The sequence below is a fragment of the Antechinus flavipes genome, chromosome 2, assembly GCF_016432865.1.
Source record: "Antechinus flavipes isolate AdamAnt ecotype Samford, QLD, Australia chromosome 2, AdamAnt_v2, whole genome shotgun sequence".
NCBI lineage: Eukaryota > Metazoa > Chordata > Mammalia > Dasyuromorphia > Dasyuridae > Antechinus > Antechinus flavipes.
The window spans coordinates 621,281,126-621,303,139 of NC_067399.1; the positions used below are offsets into that span (position 1 = coordinate 621,281,126).

Consider the following 22,014-nt stretch of genomic DNA (forward strand, 5'->3'; position numbering starts at 1 on the left):
ATAAGAGATTTTGTTTTTCCTTTATTGTTTGGAAACCATGTTGTCTAATTCATTGTTCTTTATTATTATTTTTAATAATGAGAGGCTAATTCCAAACATACCATGTAAGCTACTGGGGCAAAAACAAACAATAAGGAGAAAAAAAGACTATTGTTGCTGTTGTTGTTTTTGGTTGTTTGTTTGTTTTTGTGAAACAATTGGAGTTAAGTATAACTTGCCTAGGGCACACAGGTAGGAAGTTATGAGTCAGAGGCTATATTTGACTCCTTACTTAAGTCAGGCTGACTCCTGACTTAAGGGCTGATGCTCTATCCACTGTGCTATCAAGTACTCCCCCCAACCCAATAATTATTAGTAGGAGCAGTTAAATATGTATAATGCTGTAAGATCATGGCTAAGTCACTTCCAATTACTTTATCCATAAAATATCACCACAATACCTATATTATCCGCTTCACCAGGTTGAGGATCAAAATATATAAGTTTATAAAAACACTTTGGAAATTTGAAACAGTTAACTATACCTCTTACAAAATCCTGTATGTTTTAGGTGTATGTATATAAACATACATGTACACGTAGACATATGTGAAAGAAGAAACTGAGCTCAGAGAAAACAAAATAGTTACAGAACAAATAAAAAAACATGAACCCAGAGCTTACCTCTCTCCAAATTGGGAATGCCTTCTACTACAACAGGGTTCTGAATCTTTTTTGTGCCATGGGCCCCTTGGGCAATCTGGTGAGGCCTATAAGCCCTTTCTCAGTATGTCTTAAAATGCATAAAATAAAATACAAAAAGAACTACAAAGGAAACCATCAAAATATTTTTTTAAAAGAGATTCACAACCCCTAGATGAAGAGGTTTACTATAGCATCTAACATTGTCTTAGTAGAAGACATAAATTTTTTTTGGTTAAAATTTTAACCAGTTAAGAATATCAAATTTTATATATACTAAATGAATTGCATGTTAGCCAGGTAAAATGTCCATTAAAATAATTTACTGCCTAAAGAAATGGAAACTGTTTTTCCTCCCTGACCCTTTTCATAATGATATTAAATCTTGCAATTTGGTATAGATTGTGCTGGCCTAAGTGGCAGTATATATGAGATATCTTTACCTTTTCAGCATTAGACCGAATGCACTTGACAAAATATGGTTCTGCTTGACCAAGTGTAGCCATCAATTTGTTCAGAGATACCTAAAAAACAAAGATTTTCAGTATATTTTAGTTCAGATTAGTAAACGGTATATGATTCATTCAAAAGTACTTACTAGAATGATAATATTGAGCAAGTAACTAAAACTAGGGAGGAACAAATAAATAGGTTTCCTTTCTCAAAAATATTTACAAAGGATATTAATCAACATTCATCTTAGAATTTCAAAAAGTGATAAATGTTAAATAAATATCTTTCCATACTGGTATGATTTAGGAATAACTAAATCTAATTATTTTAGCCAACTCACAGTAAAATTAGTTTCATTGTTTACTTGATTATAATATTTAATTTGGGAATAATGATAGTTTGTTATATTCAAATAATAAAGATTTTCATAATAATCTACAATAACCTCATATACTGGGAATAATAAAAAAATTAGCTTTGAAATACAGCTTTTTTCAGGGAAGGAGATTTTGTTGAATAATCTGGGAGGAAAAGAAATAATGGTATTTTTGTGAAATTGTTTGATTTCTTTGGGCCTGCCCTTCTTCCCTGGAATATCTCTTGTGCTACTCCCTGGCCTTAGCATTCTTGAACAATGGCTCCACTTAGGGCTGGGCTCACTCATCTGCTGAAGGAAGCCTCAACTGACATCTTCCCTTTGCTATTTATGTTTGTAGACTTCAATTCATTTCAAGAAGTATTTATCAAGTGCTACTACATCGGGCATTATGAGAATGGTCAGGGAATAAAAAGAAAAAAGTAACCCAATTCTTGTCCTGAAGAAATTTACATTCTATTATACACATGCACAGAATTATCTTGTATTCACATCCATTGACTGTATTCTGATCTTTTTTTCCCTCTATATCCCTAGTTCCCATGCTTAACAAACATTTATTAAAATGAAATAGGGGAGGAGCTAAAATGGCAGAATGAAGGCAGGGACTAACCTAAACTATCTCCTAAACCCCTGCAAATAATTTTTAAATAACCACTAAACGAATTTTAGAATATTAGCATCCATAGAAAGATGGATTTCTTTGGATTTTCAGCCAAAGGCAACTTGGAAGGTCGGCATAAGGGGCCTATGGTATCAGGTGGGTCTGAAGCAGAATCGCAGTGCAGGCCATGCCAGCACAGCTTGGACCCCAGGAAATGAGGAGCAGCCAGTGGTGGCAACCTCTAGACCTCTCAGCCCACAGACTCCAAGCATGACTTGGCAGGCAACTTTTGTGCACTAAGGAGTCAGGGGAGCTGCAGAAAACTAGAATCAGGCTTTGGGAGCTGCTGAGTCAACAGTGGTGGCAGCAGTCACTTTTAGAGATCTCAGCCCACAATAGGGGATCAGGAACAAATGGTCAGAGGGAGGTTTCAGGGGCCTTTTTGCTGGCACCACAACAGGACTTTGCTGCTTCACCCATACTCAGATCTGGGTAGCAGCGCAGGCTCACAGTACAGATCCCTGTATGGATCTTTGAAAATATCTGACTTGGAACCCTGAAAACCTCTGAAACTTGGAACATTACACCATCCTTCCTGGAAAGAGAGCCCTATTTTAACAAAGAGTTAAAAGCAAAGTCATAGACTGGGAAAATGAGCAAAGAACAGAAAAATATTCTGATGATAGAAAGCTACTCTGGTGACAAGGAAGATCAAAATACACATCCAAAGCCTCCAAGAAAATAAGAATTGATTTCAGGCTATGGATGAGCTCAAAAGGAATTTTAAAAATCAAGAGAGGTAGAGAAAAAATTAGGAAGAAAAATGAGTGATGCAACAGGAAATGCAAAAAGCTAATGAAGAGAACATCAAGTGAAAAAGCAAAACCGGCCAAATGGGAAAGGAAGAACAAAAGCTCACCGATGAAAATACTAAAAATTAGAATTGAGCAAATGGAAGCTAATGACTTTGTGAGAAATCAAGATACAATAAAATAAAACCAAAAGAATGAAAAAATAGAAAGCAATGTGAAGTATCTGTAGAAAAACTATTCATCTGGAAAATAGATTTAGAAGAGAAAATTTAAAAATTCTTGGTCTACCTGAAAGTCATGATCAAAAAAAAAAAAAAAAAAAAGTCTAGACTTTTTCAAAAATTCTCAAGGAAATCCGTTCTGATATTCTAGAACCAGAAAGTAAAATAGAAATTGAAAGAATCCACCAATCATCTCCTGAAAGATTCCAAGATGAAAACCCCCCAGGAATATTACAGCCAAATTCTGGAACTCCCAGGTCAAAGAGAAAAAATTGCAAGCATCCAGAAAGAAACAATTCAAGTATGGTGGAGCCACAGTCAGAATAACACAAAATTTAGCAGTTTCTACATTAAAGGACCAAAGGGCAATGAGTTGGGAGTAAAATTGAATGGAAGAAGAGTAGTGGCTTATTCTGCTTCTGGGAAATTGAAAAACTACACAATGATCCCAAGGCACCCACAGTCCCTCTTTTTTAGGAGCGATATTCCAATGATGCAGCTATATAACAATGAAACTCAGAATATAACACTGTCTGAAAAATCAAAAATAAGTGCCATGCAAAAAGCTACATGTGAACCATAAAAAGGAAAGGTTCTTTCTGACCATTATGCACAAATGCAGCTGTCACACATATGAAAGAGTGGATTGAAATAAGAAAATATATGGCATGACAGGACTAACATTTACAAATGTTTTCCTGATGCAGTTTCTTTCCCCCTACCACAGCATTGAATGAATCTAATTCTGTCCTTGTTACCCCCTCCTTTGTTGGATACTAGCTTTTTCTAAAGGGAGACAAAGTTGCCCTTGGGATCAAAATGGTGTGGTCTTCCCCAATACAACTTCCCAGTTACTTAAAGGTCAAGAACAGTGATACCCAGTGGAGGAGTATCAGTGTGTACTTCCTTATACCCTCTGCCCTATGACCAGAAATATTTCTATATTGAGAAGGGCCACATCCAGTGAAGCTCAGGGCCACTATTTGCTATTTGTATCTTCTTCCTAGGTAAGCCCCCTTTTTTTTTTAGCTATTCAACTGACTTGCAAGTGTGTCACTGGATCCTATAATCAAACTTGCCACCTATGAACTATGAGAATTAAACACCATTTCAAAATATAATTTTTATAAGTTTAAATGAAGCAAAAAGGTGAAGAGATACTAAGGAGTCAACTTACCTTTAACAGACCTTAAAAAGAAAGAAAAAAATAGGAAAAAGGCACTGAAAGAAACTCCTCTATAATAGTGAATTTGATTTCTATTCCCATTTATTTTTCTGCTTTTCCAAACTAAGGTCAAATTGAGTTTATAATTTAAAATAAACAACATAGACATTACCTGAAACTGGGCACTTATGCTAGGAGGCTTCTTCTTCTTGTGCAGATGAAGGAGAGACTTAGTAATGCGATCCTGCAGGGTCAAGTTGGTCAGGTGCTTTAAAGACTTTACCTCTAGCAAGTGCTGGGAAAGGAAGAAAGAGAAGAAAAGAGGAAAGAAAAGGAGGTATGGAAAGAGAAAATAGGGGGGGAAAGAAAGAGGGGAAGGTAGGGAGTGAGGGAAGGAAAGAAAGTAAGATTGTTATCAAATTATTATAAATATTCTAACTCTTTAGTCAGTTTTTTCCTTCTATTTAATTATTGAATTATTCTCTCTCTGCAATGATAAATAAATTGAATTAAATAAGAATTTTATATAATTCACTGTATTCCCAAGACTATTGTTAAGTAATAATGAAGCATAAAATATAAAGACATAATTTCTATTATTTAGTAGTTAGGATTTATTTGAGGAGACAAGATCAATATAACACAAAGCAATGAAGGAATACATGATAGTGCTTTGAAACTTTACATTTATTTAAAATTAGTAAACTGCAAACATTTTCACTAAAAGATTTTTAGTTGAGAGAAGTTAAAGATCTTTGGAGTCTAAAACTAAACCACATTTTTGCTAAAAAGTGCTGAAAATTTGGCAAATATAAAAAATGGTTCCTAAAATAAAAACTTTGTGGTCACCTAAATTGCGGTAGCTAATTCAAAATTCTCTGACAGCATAATTCACAAAATCTCAGAAATGTAAGGGATAAAGGGGCTCATTTCTACCCTGAATTATCTGTTGTCAATTTTGCTTCACTATGATAATTGGAAAGGATCAACCAAACAGTACTGATTAAGAAATATTTTAAGATTCTGTAAAGGAAACAAGACAACCACAGAAGAAGTGTACTTCCATGTTTGATTTCAAAGAATAATCAACAGGCCTAATTAGAGCAAACAGAACATTGTTAGTTACAGATATAATAAACTTACTTTGGAGTGAAAATGGCTTACTTATTATAAGGATGTGATATCAATGACTAAGTTAAACCAAGATGAATTAAAAAGTAATTTTCCCTTTATTAAGTCAAAATTATCATTGGGTTTATATCCATTTATGTTACAGAAAATAAAACTAGGCTCAGAATGAAGAGTGATTTGCTCAAGTTAAAAAGATAGTAAGAAGCAGAGCTAATATTAAAATTCAGATTCTCTGACTTGAAATCCAGCGTTCTTTCCACTTGAGAGTGCTGAACACAAATAAATGGTGAATGAATGGCAATATTTCATGAAAGAAAAAAATCATAAAGAAAAAATTAGTAAGACAGAGAAATGACAAACATCTTAACTGTTTAATAAAAAAAAAAGCGACATCAATGATCATGTTTACAAACTGAAAAGTTATTTTCAAAGGTAACAATCACCTACTCATATATGATATTTTAATTCCTTTAATATTGTTCCCATCTTCCATCAATCAAGCATTTATTATTTACTTACTATTTAATAGGCATAGTGCTTGTGGGGCCAAGTGAGAAGGATAACAATCAGACCACTCTGTATCAAATTATTTTGGCAACTGTGAAAAATTAGAAGTCTTCCACCTGTCCCTGAGATCCTGGAGTAATACAACACTTAGTATCCCAAGAAAGCAGCACCTTCCTTTTAGAAGTGTTGGTGGGGCCTAATCTTAATATCAAGTCTGAAGTCAGGAAGAAAGCTCGAAGAATAATCAAATGTAAAAAAATTGCCACAATAAAATACCATTATGGTGGCAGAGACTTGCAAGACACAAACACAGAAGAAAAGAATGATTTCAAAGTATTTATAAGCATTATCTCAGATAAAAACACAGCTCAGCAACAAATTCAATTAGAAACCAAAAGCTTAAAAAAAATTTTTTTTTTAAACAAACAGAATGAGAATGCTTAATGAAACTTGAAGGGAAAATCTAATGGATATGTCTTTAGATGTGTGCCATTTAACATTTTAGTTTTAGTTAATATTTTGATTGGATAAAGATAGTGATATGTTTAATCAAATCTGAAAGTATTAAAAAAATCTAGATGGGTTAGAATTATGAATGAGTTTAAGAAGATAAAAGTTAATGAAGAAAAACAATTTACACTTAGATTTTAAAAATCAAATTTATAAATAAGTTTAGTGTGATATGGCAGCCAACAAAATTGTGATATTTGAGACATTAACAGAAGAGTAGAAGAGTTGGTGTCCACAAGTAGAGAAATTATAGTTCTTTGTACTTTTGTTGTAGTCTCAGACTACATCATATTTACCTAAGGAAGTCAACCTTTTTTAGGGAGGGAGGAACGGAGAGAGGGGAGAGGAAAAACATCATGGTTATGCTGTTATCATCCTCTACTCTGCCCTGATCAAACTACATTTCTTAAGACCGTGTTTAGTTCTGAAATCTACAATTTAGGGAAACCATTTAAATAAGGACAGCTTGGACAGAAATGAGACTAGAAACCATGTCATTCAAGAATTGTTTGACCAAATAAGTCTCAGAACAGATTTGAAGGTTATCTCTCAGTACTGAAAAATCTAACAAAGGGGAGATAAACTTGTTCTGCTTGAACCTATAGGAAGGAACCAGGAAAAATAGATAGAAAGCTATAGAAAGGCAGTTTTTATTTATGACAATGCAAAGAAATATTTCATAATAATCCAAAACTGGAAGAGGCTGTCCACAGGAGGAAGTAGGCAATCTTGTCAATTGAAGTTTCAAATAAAAGCTATGGTCACTTGGGTGAATATTCTATAGAGGCTATTTTTGAGCTAAAAATGAGATAGGTTTTGGAAACCCTTTTGAATGCTGATTTTGTGACACTGACTGAATAAAAATAAAATACACACACACACATACACACAAGAAAAATTCAGCCTGTAGTGGATAAAAGAGCCAGCCTTGGAGCCAGGAAGATTTGATTCAAGGCCCGGATTGGACATATATAGGTTATGTGAACTAGAGTAAGTCACTTAGCTTCTGGGTGTTCTTTGCATCTCTTAAAGACAATAAGTATATAAATCTGGTAAACTTAAGAGTGTAGGAAGAACAATTGCTATGACATAAAAGAAATGGACCTGGAGGGTTTGTCGTGAGAAAGAAACAGTTCTGCTGACCATTTAGATCCGCTGCCAAAGAGACCAAGAGACTCATCTAAGTCCTCACAACAGATATCTTCATTTCTGTAATATGCAAAGAATTTTTCCTCCTGATTTTCAATAACAACAATAAAAAAAAATAATGTTCTAATACCTACTTGAAAAAAAAAACAGCAAAATTGATGTATTACTTACCTTTGGAAGAGCAGGTTTAGGTTTAAAGTTCTTGTTTCTCCTGAAGAAGAAAATAGAAATAATATAACTTATTGTTGGGAGTAGATTTGAAGGGTTCTACATAAATTTATTTTTTCAAATTTTCTCTGTGGCATTTGTAGAACCTTGTTTTCCTATCTGGCTTAAAAATGATCAAAACCTCACATAAGGACCTGGAAAACATTCCTATCTACTTAGGGAAAGGCTCCCATTTTGTCCCATGAGTTTTCTTGATCTAATTAGAAACAGTTCCTCATTAGAACCTGGGATGTCCTGATGCTTCAAAATGGAAACTTTTCTCATACTTTTACATTCTTTGTTACCTGTTCATTCTCTTAATGCTATGCTTGATTTAAATAATTAGGGCTTTTCTTAATTTTAAGAAATGAGTAGGTATCATGTTTCTCATTCCTGTAAACTGCTCTACCTAAAGTGAGAGACCAAAGAACATTTAGAGTTAGAGTTTAGAAGGTATACAAATCAGATTGTTACTGAAGACTAAAAACACAACTTGTATCCTTCTGAGGCAGCTGAAATCCGGGAAAGATATAAGCTATTCATTTGACTTAACATAGAATTTCAGAGATCAGAGAATTCTCTGAGACCAAACCAATACTTTATTATTCCTTCTCTCGCTGCTGGAGCAGCCTAAATTTGCCTTTATGATAAGGCTTTGAGATAGAAGTCTATTTACATCATACATAGATTTCTCTGGGAGGAAGCTGAGGTTAGATTCTGGTCCATGTCTTAAGACATGCAGGAAGTAGAGTTCTTTCTTAGCTGAGTATCTGACAAAGACCCAATCCCTCCAGGAATATCTATTACACTTGGTCTGTTTGACTTTAACCTTCTACCTTTCTCTGTGAGATAACAAAAGAATAAACTGGTTCAACTGTAACTTACTAGTTTCTTGAGCTCATACTGAACAATTTTTGAGCTCTTTGACTTCAAATTATTTTGATGGTGATACAAACTCGTTAAATTGATTTTCATCCTTTCCATAGTTCAACAGAGAACAGAAAGATACATCACTTAAATACTAACATGAGAATGCCATGCGCCCTCTCCAGAAGCTTGCTGTTAGTTGAATTAATAAATATTCCATCTTTATCCAGTAAGGAGCTAGAACTTGACAGTCTGCTCTGTCTGATGCCAGTTCTGCCACTCCAGTCAATGCCAAATGTATCACTGAAAATATAAGAGAGATTATTTTGTACTTAAAAAAAAATTAAGGAAATAATAAGAACAAGAGCTAGATTTTATACATATAATATTTTAATGTTTACAAAGTTCATTAAAACCAGGATATCTCCTACTCTACATCTTCTATTCTTGATTGGGAAAAGTAAAATTCTGAACAAAACAATAAAAAAATTCAAATACACATTATGCTAGTAGAACAAAGCTTCAACACAAAGATGATGTGAGATAACTATCGAGCACTACACTATACAAGGCATTGCACTTGAGTGCTGTGGGTGAAACGAAAATGAAGGAAAATAAATGTTTGCCTTGAAAGGATTTCTAGTTAACCACCAGTGACTAAACATTTTTTCTTTTAAGTAATTTTTTTTCACATCCCTTAACCATTCCTTGAGTTGTCTATCAAGTGAAAAGACTTAAGGCTGAAAGCTGAAGTAGGAGGCCATTCATTGCAACGTTCAGGAAGGGGTGATGAAAGCTTGACTAAGGTGGTAACTATTAAAATGGAGAGGAGGTGGATATGAGAACCTTTGTGGAAGCAGAAATAGCAATCAATATTTAGCCACTCATTAGAATTAGGAAGTAAGGTAAAATGAGAAGTCAAAGATAACCCTGATTCAATAAACTTGGGAGAGTAGGGAAAAAAAAAAAAAAAAAAAAACGGAAAAGTTGATGGAGAACAAAGTTTGTGGGTAAAAGTTTCTAACAATCATTTTCAGGCATCCTTATTCACACTGTGACATAAGGGAGGAAGTACTGGATTGGAATCAAGTTTTAGCTATCTAGTTACTTGGTCCCAACTTTTCCAATAATTGAGTGACTTTGGACAGACCACTTCGCCTGCTGGTTTCAATTTTCTCGTGTAAAATAAAGGGGTTAACCTAAATGATTTCAAACATTCTATGTACTTTTAAATATAATTACTGAATAATTTTACTCCTAAGTACTAGGGATAGTAGGACTTTTATTAAAAATAAAAAGAACAGAGGGAAATATAAGCAAGAAAATTATATAATAATAAGGGAAAACAAAATTGTATTGAGTACCATGAGCTAGGATTTTTCTTTTCTTCATCTGTTAAAGCTGAATAATAATTCGGATGTTTTTAGTTCCACACAGATATCATTTATTATATTAACTCAATATATCAATGCAAGAGAAGTTTCTTAACAACTAAAATTTAATAACAGCGATGATCACTATTTATAATGCTTAAGACTTTAGTTGCTAAGATATTTAATGTTTAGTGCATATATATATATATGTATATATATACACACACCCACACATTTATTGGGAGATCATCTAAAATGAAAAAGTTTTTTGCTCTTCAAGTGGCTCAAACATTCAAAAACTGTTCACCTGAAAGCTGAATGGGTTTACTTCTAAAATTCTGAAAAGTGATTATGTTGACTTCTCAGCCCTTGCCTCAAGGGAGTTATTTAAATAATTCTGAGGTTAAGTTTTGGTTTTCCAGATTTATTTTCCAGATGCAAAGAAACATGTTCAGGGTAGTTTGTTTAATTTGAGCCACATTATTAAAGACCAAATTTTCTATTAAAAAATTCCAAAAGATTACCCTTGGCCTTCAAATTTTACAAAGATTAAAAAAACAAAATAACAAATGACAGGGAATCAAATAAACATCTATATAATGCCAACTAGGTGCTTGGGGCTTTAAGCATAGTATGTAAAATTTTTATGTGTAAATATTTCTTTATGATGTCATGTAAAGCAGGATTTGAAAATATATAGCACACTCATTTTATAAAGTTCAGAATGCCTTGGTACTTAAAACCTGAAAATTCCTTTTCTTGAGAATAATCTATTAGCTTTAGTTATTCCCATTTCACTTATGAAAGCTATCCAAAATGACAAAAGGTAAGATTTGTGAAAAAGAAAAAACAAAAACTTAAGTACTTTTTTTGGGGCAGAATTATAACTATTTACATATTAAATTGTCTCTATTTGCTGTTGCTAGCCAATCCTATCTAACTCTCCATCACTCCATTTGATATTTTCTTGGCAAAAAAATACTGGAGTAGTTTGCCATTTCCATCACCAGCTCATTTTACGGAGGAGGATACTGAGGCAAACAGTTTCATACATAGATACTTAAATGTCTGAAGCTGGATTCGAACTCAGGAAAATTAATGTTCCTGATTTCAGGTCAGACATTTTGTTCCCAGTTCCACCCCACTACACCTGGATCATTTCTGTGTTTTCTAAAAGTAACAAAAAATCCTTACCGTTGGCTTTTCTCATTAATAGTGTTTACGCCTTGAAGATCAGAAAGAGGTGTTCTGGGGCTTTTCCTAGTTATACCTAGCATGTCAAAATAGAAATGTTCAAAATGTTATTCATGTGAAAAAAAAATCTCAAATGCATAAAATAATTCTGTTAACTACAAGTCAAATAAATGAAAACTTTCTGTCATGCAAGCCAGAAATAAAAAAATAGTGACCTAAAGATTAATGTCCATTTTGGGATACTAAATAGGTCAATGAGGAAATCTAAAAAGCTAATAATTTCATCTATTCTGTGTCTTAATGGCACTGGGTCGAACAGAATACTGTGTTTCCAGGCACAAAAGTCTAGTTTTTATTTTCAAAAATCTAGTCAGAAAATTTCCTTGGCAATATTTTGTCAACAAACTGAAAATGATCAACTTATTCATTTTATATGTGGAAGGGAATTGTGAGATGAAAGTAAGAACTAATTTTCTTAACCTAGTTCACAGTTCTTTCTGTCATACCATGTTACCTTTATATTTTTTTCACTTTTTAGTTTAAGGGCTTATCATGATTTTAAAGGTTATAGCCTCCTTCTAGTCATGGGACAAAGAAGTAATGATTTTACAAAAAAAAAGACCTTTTCATTATTTTACTTTTCATCCTTTCTTTCATTTCCTTCCAGTGTTCAAAAGGATATTAGTAAACAGCTTTAATATTATGAATTTTGTTTAGCATGAAATTAAGGAACACTATTTTGATTAGTCATGTTGAGAATTGCTATATGTTTACATGGAGTATTAATTTTCAAAGAATGTAATATAATGAAGATATTGATAAACATAAATGCCTATCATGTGCAAGGCATGTGCTAAGCACTTGGGATACAAAAAGAGAAAGATAGTCCCTGCCTTCAAGGAATTTACAATCTAATGAGAGAGACAATAAATATCAACATATGAACAATTCCCCAAGTTACATACAGAATAAACAGGGAAAAAAAACCTCATAAAGTGAAGATACTAGAATTAAGAGAAATTGGAAAGAGCTTCCTATGGAAGACGGGAATTTATTTAGGTACTTAAAGGAAGCTAGGGAAGATAATAAGCAGAAAAAAAGGACGGAGAACATTCCAGGCAGGAGGGACATTCAGAAAAAATGTCTGAGTAATTATCTGGAGGCTGCTGTCAGGTTTCTGAAGAAAGAGTTGTAGGGAATAGAGAGTAAGAAGGGTGGAAAAGTAGAAGGGCCCTGAAATGCCAACTAGAGCACAGACTATGGGAGCGTGAGGGGAGGAAGAGACCTGAGGCAGCAGATCCCCTAGCAGGCTATTCTTACAGTACTCTAGAGTGTGAGGTGATGAAGGCCTAGACCAGACAAAGGAGACAAAGTGGCATGGCAAAGAGATGTTACCAAAGTGAAACAGGCAATCCTTGGTAGCAGTTTGGACACTGGATTTCTGACAACTACAGATTAGTTTCAGGTAATGCTAATAATAGTATATACAGAGAGAGCGACCCTATGGGAAACTGAAAATCCAGAAATGTAGTGCTGGAGATGAAAATGTAGAAATGGGAGTTGACCATTCCTTCCAGATTATAGTTGAAGCCCAAAAAATAGACCACAGCTCTAAGAGACAGAATACATAGAGAAAAGTAGAATGTTGAGCACTGAGCTTTAGAGAACTTACACCATTGAAGAGGACAGAAAGATGCATCCCCCTTCTATGTGAAACCTTTCCTGATCCCCATAGTTGTTAGTACTCTCTGCCTCTTGTTTATATAAAACTTGCTTCTGCTTACCTGTATTCGTCATATATCACCACTGGTAACAGGCAACCATCAGAACATCACTACCTAGTCTTCCAAGTTTCTTGTATAATATTTTGTACTCTTCAGAAATGTTTTCTAAGTTCTTTTTGGCAGTGTTATCTGTAGCTCAGTGAATCATTAGAATCACAAAATTTTACTTAGAAATGATCTGAGTTGTATCCTAGTTCACCCCAGATCTGAAAAGGAATAATCTCTACACCATGCCTAACAAGCCATCACCTGCCTTTAGCTTGAAGACTTTTAATATCAGGGAAGGCACTCTCTTGAGGCAAACCACCCCAGTGTTAGATAGCTATATTAACAAGTTTTTCCAGACATCAAATTTAACTTTTTATCTCTGCTCCGATTTTTGCTTTATGGAAACAAAGAATAAGCTTAATCCCTTTTTTATAAGGATTTTTTTAGATCATGGAAGGATCTTTGGTGGAGAAGGGAAATGAAAGTAGTCAGCTTTTCTAGAGACAAGAATGTGATGTAGTTTGACTTAAGTAGTATGTGTGGTCTCAGGCAGGTTACTTCTTCCCATGTGCACCATGTACACATTATGATTCATATTCTCATTCATATTTTCTTCCCACTTTTCTCTCTGTCTCTTTCCTTTCTGTATTCTAATCTCCCTCACCCTATCCCAATTTCTGTGGACCAGGGTGGATAGAAGGCTTCTATTAAGTACAGGAATAATCAGAAATCTGTTTATTTCCCTGTTCACTTCCCCTTCATTTTCTCTGCTGGGACTTGATGAATATATTTTTCTCAGGTTAAGACAGGTCCTGCTGGGCTAAACTGGAAAGTGTAGATTATGATGCACTAAAATATTTATGAAAACAATTGTGAGCTTTATTTCCATATATATATATATGGATTATATTTTTTGAGCAAAACTGTGTAGTACATTTTGTGGTGTTTAGCTTTGCAAGTTTGCTAAGATTTAGAGCAAAAGACAGCAAAAGTTTGCATTTTAATAGATGGAGTAGAATCAATAGCTGATGAAAATTGAAGGAGAGGTTACATTCTTTCATCAGGCACAACAACATGACTCTTCATACTACTGAAATGAAATTCCCCAGTTACAATATTATGGCTCTAAAGTGGAAAGCACTTCAGATCATATGGTTAAACTTCCTTATTTTTCAAATGAGGAAATCGAGGCTTAGGGAGATTAAGTGACTTTCTGAAGGCCATACAAGTGGTATGCACCTGCGATAACATCTGATTTGACTTGGGAGCCAATGCTCAGTCTTCTCTGTGCAAGGAACAGCTCTGGCTCACTGTCTATGGGTGATTTGAAATCATTCCATTTAACATCTTAGTCTTCTCATTAGCACCTCTTCCAGTGCCATCTCTTATTAATTTGGGTTTTTGTTGTTTGGTAAAACAGAATGGGTTTAATGAAGAGTAAAAAGCCTTAAGAAAATGGCAACTGGAAAATACCCAAGTGAAGGAGACAACTTAAAGAGATTCAGTTAGTTATGTCCTTTCAATAGAACTTTTGTCCCCCTTTACTCAACTAAAATACCCTAGGTTTGCTAACTTATAATACTGGTAGCAGTTCCAAGTTGAAAACGAACAAGTCTATTAGTTGCAGAATAATCAGAGTTAAGTTAAAAAAAAAATAGCTACATAAGTAAATTTTCCTTCTGTATGGCAAGAGATTATTGCTCAAGGTTGGGAGTCAAACAGTAGTTCACAGAATAGAATTTACTTGGGTATAACACATATTTAATCCTACACAAGTACTGCATTACTACAGCTAAAGAAAGCAAAAAGAAAAAAGAAAAAAAAAAGGATCTCATACAAAACAGCTAAGTACCAAAAGATAGCAAAGTTTGTTTAAAAAAAAAGTTTCCTTAAAATAATTTAAAAATTTACAAAAGTAAGGAAGGAATAAAAATTGATCTGAGCACTAAGGGATGCACTGGGGCAACTCTGTACAATGTAGGGATAAGACAACTGAGGTATGCTAGAACTGATGAAGCAAGGCCTTAGAATCTACAAAGGGGAAGGGAAAATTTCTATCCACTCATTGAGTCATATTCCATCAGTTTAGACTGCTGTCTAAATGAAGGATAGTTTCTCATGATAAGAGGTACTATTTTGGTTTTTGCATTTGATATTCCATACTATCAATTTAGTCCACTGGAGCCAAATTTACCATAGGTACTCTGTTTAGACCCCACAAGATTCTTTAGTGAGCAGTGATATTTTTTAGAAAGAGCTGATTCTAATCCAGCTCAGCTTGTAAAAATGGCTAACTCTTAACACTTTGACTTGGAGTAGTAGCATGGCTTTGTCTATTCTTTTTTCATATTCTTTCTTCTTAGAAGCCTTAGAAGTCTGACTTGCTTATTGGGGAAGATCTGAGAAAAGTTAAATACCACTTACTTTGTATCCAAGTCATTTTCATTAGATTCTTTACTGGTTATTTTAGAAGTATATCCACAGAACTAAAAACTTTATATAAATACTGGTGTATTTATTTGAGATAGTATGAAGATATAAGCTGTCCCAGCTGCACATCTCAAGATGCATTGTAAATTTTAGCTCATGGAGAATCAAATGAAGAATGACCACTGCTCCCTCATTTCTCAATGTGGTTACCTGCATCTTTTTCATAATCCTCTTAGAAAAAAGTGTCCATTTAGTGAGTCATGATCCTTCAAGAACTCCCCTATCTTTTTCTTGTGGAAACCAAAGCAACCATTAAAGAGAGAGGAGGGTAATCAATAAGGGATCATCTAGCCTATCTTCATTCTGTCTACATACTACCCCAAGAAAAGATAGGAACACTCCTTTTAGGTAAGAGTTAGGTGATTTTAGTTTGCTCAGACCATGAGACATCAAAACTACAAGAAGAATCCAGCAGGTAAGTCATCATGTGTAAAATTAATGGACTCTGCCTCTGCAATGAGACCAGCTGGAAAGAAATTTTCTGCTTCTGCTTGCAGTTCATTTCAGGAAGTATCAAAACTGATTCAGGGCAGCCACAGTCTCATCTTTCTGCTGACTAAAACCCTAACCTTTCTCACCTCTAAGAACCAAGGTCTTTTTAAAAAAAAAAAAATCAACTTTTTTTTCCTCAAGTCCTTCTCAAATCTTCCTTAATCCCTCCTCCTTCAGATTCAGTTCTTTTCTTTCTTCCTTCAACTCCAGTCCTTTTTTTTTTTTTTTTAAATTAACATAGCAGGATAGTAACTGGAATTTACTTAATAAAGAGTGAAATCTGAATCTCACTAGATAACAGAATGAGATTTGATTCAGGATCTTTTGTTTGGCCCAAATGAATACCTTTATTTAAATAATTTTGATTTGAGAATAGACATTTTCATATAAAGAAGAAAAGACAACAAAAAATACTTATGCAGAAGAAAATTTTCTTCAGTATCTAATTCTATTACATGAGCTTTTCCTTAGTCCCCAACTAAGCCATCCCTACTGCCTTTAACCAAATCTCCCACCTCTGCCCTCCCCCTTGGGTCGTCTCCAACACTCTGAAAGCCAATGAGGTCCAGAATTATCCAGCTTCAACATCCACTTTCTGTCTTTAGTATGAACTACTTCAAGCAATATCTTAACCTACTATGAAGATGACTCCCTTTATTAAATAAATTACTGCCTGATTGCCAGGTTCTAAAGGGAGGGCTTTGAACAGTTTAATCACCTGCTTCCCTCTGGCTGCTGATTCATTGCTCACTAGATACCATACTCTTAACTTCTCATAACTTCTCTATTCCAGTGATTCTGAACTGCATGCTACCATGTATGGAGCAGCTAGGTGATATGGTGGATACAGTAGAGTCAGGAAGACTCAACCTTAAATGGGGTCACAAGACTCAGACATGACTGAAAACAATTGAATAACAACAAAGCTGCCATGTATATAAACCCCATTTACCATCCCTTTAGTCTAGCACTTAGCTTTTTTGGTTGCATGTTTGAAATTCTATCAAAGCCATGGTTCAAAGATAGAACTGTTCATCTCTGTTGCTTCTACACCCCACCAAAGAGAAAATTCTTCAAAACAGAAAGAATAAAATAAAAATAAAAAATCTCAATTGTGATTGTGGTGTCAGTCAGTAGTGAGTGATGGACAGGTAAAGTGACTTGTCCAGAGTCACATAGCTGGTAAGTCTCTGAAGCATGAATTGAACCCAGCTCTTCTGAACTCGAAATCCATTAAATATACTATGTAAGTTGTGCTGACTCATTATATCTATTTGTCATGATTTGTTTTGAGTCAGTTCATTTCATGTGCTAAGTGATGAGTTCTTTCTTTTTTTTTTTTTTTGAATATTTTCAAATCACTTATTTAATTATATACTCTAAAATTTGCAAGAAAATGACAGTAAGCTTACTTAGAAAGTGTAATTTCCAGAATCTATTTTTTTCTCTTTCCCTCACATACCCACATTAAATGTAATATTTGCCCATTGATCTTTTGACATATCTGTCGCTATCCATTATTTTCAAGGTTCCTGATTGGCCCAAGAAACAAAACTGAGACTTTTTTTCAGTACTCTAGAATATATGTTATCTAGACCTGAAGAAGGTCTAGAGTTAACACATGCTAAAAAACAAACATGGAAGATGTAAAAAATGAACTATTTTTATTATCCAAACACTTGAATTCCTGATTATGCTTATTCATACAAAAAACAGATTCCATATTTCTAGGTTTTAGAAACATAGCTTTCCCAGTTCCTTTTCAAAATTTCCAAATATATGGAACTGAATGATGTCAGTAATTTGATTCAATGTCACAAAAAAATTTTTTTAAAAAGCATTTAAAAGGCATGACTAAGCAAATACTTTAATAGTATGCAATGTACATATCAGTTTGAAAACTGCTCTATGTTGCTGGCTTTAATTTTAAGTATATTTCAAACTATAAAATTATAGTCAATCTGGGATTATTTGTTTAGAAGACAAAATGCTAAAAAATTATATAAAATAACAGAAAAGCTTCACATAAGTGTTATCATTTTGGAATCCTCTGTGTATGAAGCTGGGGTGTATATACACACATATGATACACACAGATGCACATATGCTCCCTTTCCTTCTTTCCCTAGTTTATAATTGAACATGTTCCTTCCAGGTAGGTCCTACTATCTATGTTAGTTCCTCAAACTTTTTAAATAGGAAGCCAGTTCACTGTCCCTCAGACTGTTGGAGGGCTGGACTATAGTAAAAACAAAAACTTTGTTTTGTGGGCCTTTAAATAAAGAAACTTCATAATCCTGGATGAGGGGGATAGTTGTCCTCAGCTGCCGCATCTAGCCCACGGGTTGTAGTTTGAGGACCCCTAGTCTATATAATGAGATCTAATTGGGATCCTGTGTCTCTATGTCATAAAGCAGACTACTAGCTGATAATCTAATTCTAATGAACTCTTATCTAAGTGAAAAAAAAAATAAAGAAGTGAGCCTTTATATTTAAAATGAAGTTACATGGGATGTTAAAATTTGATTCACTAACATAAATGGAAAAATTCGTATGAAAAATAGCAAATGTGAATGCCTAAAAACTGCTGATACAGTTTAATAAAAGAAATGCTGCTAATATTGAGAAATTATTTACTGGATTATTTAGATGAAAATAAAATACTTACCTTGACAATTAAAGAATGAAAAAATAAAACCTGTGACAATCATTTAAAAATATATCATAAAGAACAATAATTGGCATATTTATAAGAGAATTATAAAGAACTATAATTTGCACATTTATAAGACATTTCACATAATTTATTAGACTTCAACTACTGTAATAATACATTGTCAAGATGCTTACCTTGATATAATTGATTTGTATAGAATAAAATAAACAAAAAGTAAGTTTCTGAAAAGATTCACTATCTTTTTCAACTGCTTGGATACTGATACTGTAAAATTCTTTCATGTGAAGTGTACATTTTGAACATAGTATTTAAAACAATGAATTTCATAATAAGGAAATTAATGCTCTTATTATTTAAAAAACATTCAGAAAATTAGGGAAATGATAGCATAATTTCTCCACCATGTAGAAAATACATAGAGATACTGGGAACACAGCTAATTCTTTATATCAGGCAATGACTGGTATATACTTTTAATTTCCAGGGTAGAAGGAATTTGGTAATGAAAGATAATAGACAAGAATCTAATTTTCAGTCAAAATGATTCATCAAGTAAAAAAGAAAGCAACTGAAATGGACACCAGGGGCATTTCTCCACATCCATTTTACAAATAAAAGAGCATCTGATATTTAACTGAGAGAACTAAAGTAATTCTGACATTTTTCCTTGAAAGAAAACACTGTGGCTGGCATGCAATTAATTTCAGTAGGATTCAAATTAGTTTTCATCCTATTATTTTTAGGCTAATCAAATTGTGATTCATTCGTCAGAATAGCAATGTTGCTATTCTGAAAAAGGCTAATTTGATTACTTAGTGGTAGTAAAATATCTCAGGTAAAATAATATGAAGAATTTTCATTTCTTATTTTTAGTAAAAACAAGAACAACCCATCAGTATAAAAAATATTACTGATTTGACACATTGGTCTTCTACTTGGAAACTAATCTGGGAACAGCCATTCAAGGATTAACATGAAGTATAATGAATAAGAAAAAGATTAGAGACAAATAGGAGAATACCAAACATAAAAAAAAAAAAAAAAAAGAGTCAAAAAATCTGTTCCATATCCAAGCTGGCAATTCCTCAAGAAAGACTTGAAATCATCTCACATTAGTGTTTTGAAATTGTTGCGGGAAGGGAGCTGCTTATCTGTAGAACCTTCTGCCCTATGCTTGTGCAGAATGCTCCTGGTTTTCATTTCTTGATGTTTGCATGCTGTTAGAGAAGAAACTGGAATTGGGATCCTTACTGTACTTCTCCTCCTTGCATCTCTGAAGAATCTCTAAGCTCCTCTGATGAACTGGGTGATGGAGAAAGCTAAAACTATCCACACTTTTCAAAACCGCACATGGTACTGCATCATCATTCCCTTAGGAAGCAAAAGAAAAAAAATGGAAAGAAGAAAGAAACATTACACAAGCCCACACCAAGAAAGAGTTAAGTCCAATGCTGCCAACCATTTGAGGAGCTTACAGATAGGCTACTTGTTGGAGAAATTATGTGAATAAATAATAGTTTTTCCATTTGCAGAAATTACACAAATGTGTTCACAGGAATCAGAAGTCCTTTTTGATTACCTTATTGGGACAGGCATTGTCTCCCCATTAAGTGATGATATAATTAATAAAAATATAACTCCAAAGTAAAATTTGTATCATTACATATCATTCAGTTATAAAAAACAAATGAAAAATATCCCCTGCTTTTATTAATCATTTGATGTGAATGTGCACATGATTGGCAGCACTGTAAGAAATGTTTGCTAGATCCCAAAGAGAAATATAATCTAATTTACCAAAAGTTAAATGGCTTGGCCATAAATTCCCATTAATATACATTTATGATAAATCACATAGTAATGAAGTGCAATTGCCCTGGGACAGTAAAGAAACACAGAAAAGAAAGCGAAGGATATATAATAGCTATATTTGATATGTGTGTATATATGTATATATACACACAAATATATATGTGTGTGTGTGTATGTATGTGTATATTATATACACACACAGAGAGACACACATACATGCACACACATACACACAAGGTTAGCCTAAACTAGTAATTTATACCATTTCTATCAAAAGTTGGATAGAAAATAAAGTGAGATAGGAATATTGGCAGGAGAAGAAGTGCTATTAATGCCCATTAAGGATTGGATTACAATGTTGATTCAACAAACCTCAATTTGAACCATTCAAGAAGCATGTTATTCAAGCCAATAAGAAAGAATATAACAAGAGGAGATTTTATTTAGTCAATGTAATTCAACAAACATGATCACATTGATGACAGAATACACTTAGAAATGGCCAAGCACAACAATTTAAGAAAGTGTTGAAGAAATTTTTTAAAAAAGAGCTTTTACAAATAACTACTTTTATTGACCTATAGACAGAAGAGGAAGATGACTCTGTATATTTATTTTTCTTACACAACTTTCAATGAATAATGGATTATTAATCTGAAATCTTAAAAGCAATTTCCAGATTAAATTTAAAAATCTAATTATTAGTGCTATCTAAAAGTTGAATAGTTTGTGTTAGAAGGTGGTTAGTTACCCCAAAACTAGGATACCAAAGAATGAATTATCAATTGTTGAGTATACTGTAATGAGTATTCATTTTTATTTATGGGTCCAATTAGTCAGTTTATAGAGCTGACTTTCAATTTACAAAAATTCTGTAATTTGTTGGAATGCCTAGAGTTAGAATAAGACTTATGTGCTAAAGCCTTATTCTAAGGGAAATTAAATGTTGACTTTTCTGATTAGCATAAATCTGGAAACAGCTCATTATATACTAGAGACCCATTAAATTGATACCTAAACTTTTGTTGTGCCACAGTTCTCTTTTATTGTCCTGACTCAGTTTCCCTAATTCTCTTAACTCAGTTTCCCTAAATTGTCCTGCCTCAGTTTCTAATTGTTCTGCTCAATCCTGCAACACTACTCATCCTTCCTAATCAGAATATTTGATAAGGATTAAAAAAAATACTAGTGAAATGAAACTTTTCATATATAGCAATTCCAAACGAATGAATGAGTTGTTACCCAAAAGTTTATCTGTAAGCTAGTTATTCTGGAAGTTACAAGAGGCTTTCCCACAGAAACAAATTTTTTTAAAATAGTGGTTTTTTAACAAAAATCTTCATTGTAGCTAAACTGATTTATTAATGATCTAAGTGGTAATCAGAATCACTGAACTTGTTAGATTTGGAAGGATCTTTAGAAATCATCTAATTCAATTCTTTCTTTGTGTATGTGAAGAAAGAGAGAACCAAGGGCACTTGAGTGACTTGTGTGGTAGAGTGAGTACTGGAATCCAAGTCA

At 33.6% G+C, this 22,014-nt stretch overlaps 1 protein-coding gene across 1 annotated transcript in view; it reads right to left on the minus strand.

Annotated features, from left to right (window-relative positions):
* The window catches only part of MYO9A (myosin IXA), a 289,464-nt gene that overhangs the window by 64,708 nt on the left and 202,742 nt on the right, over nucleotides 1-22,014 (minus strand). The window contains exons 15-20 of the mRNA XM_051981925.1: nucleotides 19,933-20,052; nucleotides 11,251-11,326; nucleotides 8,843-8,986; nucleotides 7,781-7,820; nucleotides 4,485-4,607; nucleotides 1,125-1,205 (exon numbers count right to left, since the gene is read on the minus strand). Of these exons, the coding sequence (XP_051837885.1) occupies nucleotides 1,125-1,205; nucleotides 4,485-4,607; nucleotides 7,781-7,820; nucleotides 8,843-8,986; nucleotides 11,251-11,326; nucleotides 19,933-20,052 (584 nt within the window). The remainder of the gene's footprint in view (nucleotides 1-1,124; nucleotides 1,206-4,484; nucleotides 4,608-7,780; nucleotides 7,821-8,842; nucleotides 8,987-11,250; nucleotides 11,327-19,932; nucleotides 20,053-22,014) is intronic.